The sequence below is a fragment of the Nothoprocta perdicaria genome, unplaced genomic scaffold (assembly GCF_003342845.1).
Source record: "Nothoprocta perdicaria isolate Ctin4 unplaced genomic scaffold, notPer1 scaffold_97, whole genome shotgun sequence".
Classification (NCBI taxonomy): domain Eukaryota; kingdom Metazoa; phylum Chordata; class Aves; order Tinamiformes; family Tinamidae; genus Nothoprocta; species Nothoprocta perdicaria.
In genome coordinates, this window is record NW_020456276.1 from 2,414,869 (window position 1) to 2,419,351 (window position 4,483).

A 4,483-nucleotide genomic window follows, 5' to 3' on the forward strand; every position below is an offset into this window, starting at 1 on the left:
TGCGGGCCCGGGCAGAGCCGCGGGGAGCGGGGCGCAGAGCCRCGGGCCGCACGTGGGGCTGGGACCGCGCAGCGGCTGCGGGTGACGCTCGCGCTGGGTGCTGGCCTGGCGGGACCCCCGTGTCCYGGGCGCTGCTGCCTGTGCAGGGCGCACGGCGGGGAACCTGCAGCCACCCCTCTGCACTGGAGGGGGGCCCGCAAAATGGGGCAGGGGGGTTAGCGGGGGCTTTATTGCAGCGGCCGGCCGGGGTGGTCACAAAGCCAGCATGGACGGTGCCCTTCCCGCCGCCTTTCTTTCTGTCCCCGCTCCCCCCTCCCTCCTTCCTTTCCTTTATCGCTTCCTTTTCTTATGCATGCCGGGCAGGAAGGGGGGGGCACCTGCCTTAATGGCAGCCCGGGGGGGGACGGGGGGGCTGTCCCAAGGAGGAGCCCAGCACATCCCATCCCATCCCGGCCCTTCCCGCGCTGCTCCCTGGCCTAACAGGCTCTTCAACTTCTCCGCTCCCCTCCTCCCGCCGGAGGTGCGGCGGCGGGATCCTGCTCGGCGCAGGCGGGCCAGGTTTCCTGGGTGGGAAAAGGGCTTTTTTCGTTTTGTTTTCTCTTTCTGCTTCGCAGATCTGAGTCGCTGCCTCTCTCCGTTTTCCCTCCCCGGGCTGGTTTGTTTAACGTAGGAGTAGGTGGTTGGAATGGGGATTTACGGGGCTGGGCACGTGGTGGGAGCCCCCAAGGAGCCGCYGGGTTGAGTTGCTGCTCCCGCAGCCTGATGTTGCACCCCCATGTCATGCAAGAGGGGGTCCCCAGAGCAGCCAGGCTCCCACGTGGGAGCTGGGAGAGGAGCGGGGTGGTTGCACCAAGGCCGCTTATCCCCAGGGATGGAGGGGGAAAGAGTTTTGCGTCCTCCAGCTGCATCCGTGCAAAGAGAGACCCCAACCCCAGAGCCGCCCGTGCGAGGGTCCAGTCCCAGCTCCCCCTGCTCCAGGATGCTGCCTGCMGTACATCCGTCCCTCCGGGGCAAGGCTTTTTTTTCCTCTCTCCAGCTACTTCCTTTCCTCCATGGCAACCCAGCTGCTTCGGCGGCCACGCTCCTTCCTGCGGCACCGGAGGCGGCAGCGCAGCTGCCCCCGCCAGGCACCAGCAGGTTCTGATACCCCCACCCCGGCTGGGATCATCTGCCCCCCGGGAACCATCCCGGGGTCTCCCCATCCGGGAAGGCGGKGGAGGATCCCTCTTGGATGCACGTGCTATCATCCAAGGAGGATGGAGAGACCCCAGGTCCCTCCATCCACAGCAGTAGGAGAGGATCCGGAGCGGTGCCGAGGATGCAATTCCTCCAGGGAATTGCCCGTTGCCTCCACTTTGCTTTTCTGCACCTAAGCCCTCGTTTTTAAGCACTCCGTGAAGGGAGGCTCTGGAAGCGCTGCTGGGAGGGACCTTTCGGGGTGTTTACGCGGCTCCGTGGTTTCTGCCTCTCCAAAAAGACCCGCGGGTGGTTTTTGTTGTTGTTGTTTCGCGCTCTGAGTCACTCGCAGCCCGGGCGGGAGCTGACGAGTCTCTGCAGCAGCCTCCGAGGTCGGTGCTCCGGGCGCCCGGAGCAGCCCTGTCCCGGCATCCAGATTGAAGCCAGATGCTGGGAAGGGAGCATCCTTATCCCTTCAGGCACAGGACGGGAGCAGGATGGGGGCGACAAGCTCCGCACAGCCCCTCTGGGCTGCCTGGGTCCCACGGGAGATGCCAGGGCTGCAGCCGGGATGTGGGAGGCATCACCGGGAAACATGCTGGGATTTTCCCACGGAGCCAGTTGAGGCCCGGAGCAGCCGGTCCTTTCAGCTGTGCTCCTTGCTGAGCACCCTGAGCCTCGCAGCTCTGGATAAGCAGGTTCTTCCCTGTGCTGCAGGGAGGCAGCAGGGCAGGGAGGAGAGGACGAAGCCTCCCCTGGAGGCCAGCAGGACCCTTGGGTGCTGCAGCTGGGGAGGGGTGACCTGGTGGCCCCGGGAGCAGCACCAGGGGATGCCCATCGCTCCAGGATGGAGCCAGGGCCGGAACTGGCCCAGCTTTTCCCAGGGAAAGCCCTGGGGGCAGCTGCTTTAGTCCAGGCGGTGCCATCCCGCTCCTCTCCTTGCTCCTGGATCCAAGCACGGCACGGCAGCTCCGGGAGGGGCTGGGGGAGGCAGAAGCCAGGGCTATGGGGAGGTGCATGGGGACCCCCCAGGACAGCCCCAAACTGACCTTGTCCATTTCCTCTCATCCCCAGCAGGAAGATGAGCGAATCCGGCGCCAAATCCAGCCAGGCCCTGGCATCCAAGGGGGAGAAGGACACAGCGGAGAAGAGGGGCCGGGGCCGGCCCCGGAAGAAGCCGCAGGTACAGCCAGCCCCAAAGCCCCCCATAGCCCGGGGGGGGGGGGGCTCCTGGTGCTTGCAGGGGCCCCCCAGCTGCAGCTGAACCTGCTCTTACCACTGGGCTAATTAAAGCCACTTTAGCAAAAGCTGCTCAGCGGGATCAGGTGCTGCTGGAGCCTTTTCCAAGCTGGAGTCGGCTCCCCCATGCAGCCCCCATTGGAGGGACAGTGCAAGGGGGTGGGGGGGGGTGGCAGGATTGCACCCCTGTGTCCCCCCTGCAGCCAGTGGGATTTTCCCATTGCCCTGTGCCCCCCTTGCCAAGGTTGGGCTCCAGTAACAGGGCCTGAGATGCTACTGGTTGAAGTGGGGATGGAAACGTTATTGTGGGGAGGGAGTGGAAACAAGAGCCCCCATTCCGGCGCTTCCCACCCTGGCACGGGGAAGTGGCTGCCGGCCAGGGTGATCCCGGCGCAGGGGGACGCGGATCCCGGAGCATCCCGGCCCCGGGCTCAGCAGCCGCTGCCCTCCCCCCAGCAGGAGCCCAGCGAGGCGCCCACCCCCAAGAGGCCGCGCGGACGACCCAAGGGCAGTAAAAACAAGGCCACCCCCAAAGGCAGGGTAGGTGCCTGCGGGGCGGGGGGTCAGGGGGGTCCCAGGGATGCTGGTGCCCAAGGGGACCCGAGAGATGCTCATCCCGAGGAGGGGAGGGCGCTGGAGGGATGCTGGTCCTTGGGGAAGGATCCAAAGGGATGCTGGTCCATGGTGGGTACCGGAGGGACGCTGGTTCCCAGGGGTGGTTCTGGAGAGAGGCTGGTCCCTGGGGAGGGGGGTCCAGAGCAGTGCTGGTCCCTAGCAGGGAAACCAGAGGGATGCTGGTCCCTGGGGAGGGGGGTGCAGAGGGATGCTGGTCCCTGGGGCGGTTCTGGGGCGATGCTGGTGCCTGGGACCCAAGGGATGCTCCTCCCGGTACACGGAGCACGAGAAACCTGTTCTCAAAACATCCGACTCACATCCTGCCCCGCGCCGTGAGTCACGGCCCCCCCGCACCGGGGGCAGGGGGGGGCGAGCAGGGYGCTCCCCCCCGCCGGGGATGCCACTGGGATGCTGCATTTGGCAGTGGGTGGGAAGTGGGGAAGGCGCCAGCAGCAGGGAGGGGGCAGGACACAACCCCCATCCCCTCCAAAACGCCCTGGTTTTTAGTATTAATATTTTTTACTCCCCTCCCTGCCCTGGCGCTCAGAAAGCGGCAGTCACAGTCACGCCAGGGAGAAAACCGCGAGGCCGACCCAAAAAATCGGTGAGTGGCCTTTGCCTCCTCCTCCTCCTTCCTGGCGGGATGCGGAGGGTTTCTGCTTGCAGCAGCCCCATAGGGACCCCCTGCATGGGGTGAGGGGGGGTTGGTACCGGCGGGGGTGGCGGATCCGGCGCCGCCACCGAGCGGGACGGGGCTTGTCGAGGCGGGTGGGCTGGCACGGAGCTGCCSCCGGCTCGGCACCGCTCACCGGCCTGGCGTCCCATGGCACCTTTCCCACTCGCGTTTTCCTCCTCTTCCCTGTGGCGTTTGCATCGGGAGGCTGCGATTTGCAGCTCCCAGACACATCCAGGCCCCAGAGGAGCCTCTGCCCTTGGGGCTTTTTCCCTTTTCCTCCCTCAATTCCCTGTGGGAGCTGCAGGTGGGAATCCAAACTCTTCCACTTTTCCCACCTGTGCTGCAGTGGGGCCAGCACCTGCATCCGCCGCCTGCACAGGACAGCCCAGGCTGCCTCCTGCTCCCAAAGGGGCTTAAAAGTGCAGGAAAATACCAGCAAAGCAGCTCCRGGAGCCACGGCAGGGCGGCTGCAGCCACGTGCATGCCACATGCAATGCACACACGTGCACGCTCACGCACACGGGCGCACACGCAGGACGGTGCAACCCAGCTCCGCTGCAGCGCAGCATCCTCCTCCCTTGCAATTTGGGGGGCGATCCCTTCGGGAAGCCCAGGGCATGCCCTCATTCCCAGCCCGGGGCGGGAGGGGGACRCGGGCGGCGCGGGCAGCATCGTGGCAGCCGCCGGGGCCTTTTTATGAATGAAGCAGGAGGAAGCGGAGGCCGCCGCTGACTCACGCTCCCGCTCAGCCCTGACTCAGCGCCGGGCGCGGGAGGC

At 66.2% G+C, this 4,483-nt stretch overlaps 1 protein-coding gene across 1 annotated transcript in view; it reads left to right on the forward strand.

Moving 5' to 3' along the window:
• The window catches only part of HMGA1 (high mobility group AT-hook 1), a 5,574-nt gene that overhangs the window by 891 nt on the left and 200 nt on the right, over positions 1-4,483 (forward strand). The window contains exons 2-5 of the mRNA XM_026053268.1: positions 2,254-2,359; positions 2,872-2,959; positions 3,588-3,634; positions 4,413-4,430. Of these exons, the coding sequence (XP_025909053.1) occupies positions 2,258-2,359; positions 2,872-2,959; positions 3,588-3,634; positions 4,413-4,430 (255 nt within the window). The 5' untranslated portion in view covers positions 2,254-2,257. The remainder of the gene's footprint in view (positions 1-2,253; positions 2,360-2,871; positions 2,960-3,587; positions 3,635-4,412; positions 4,431-4,483) is intronic.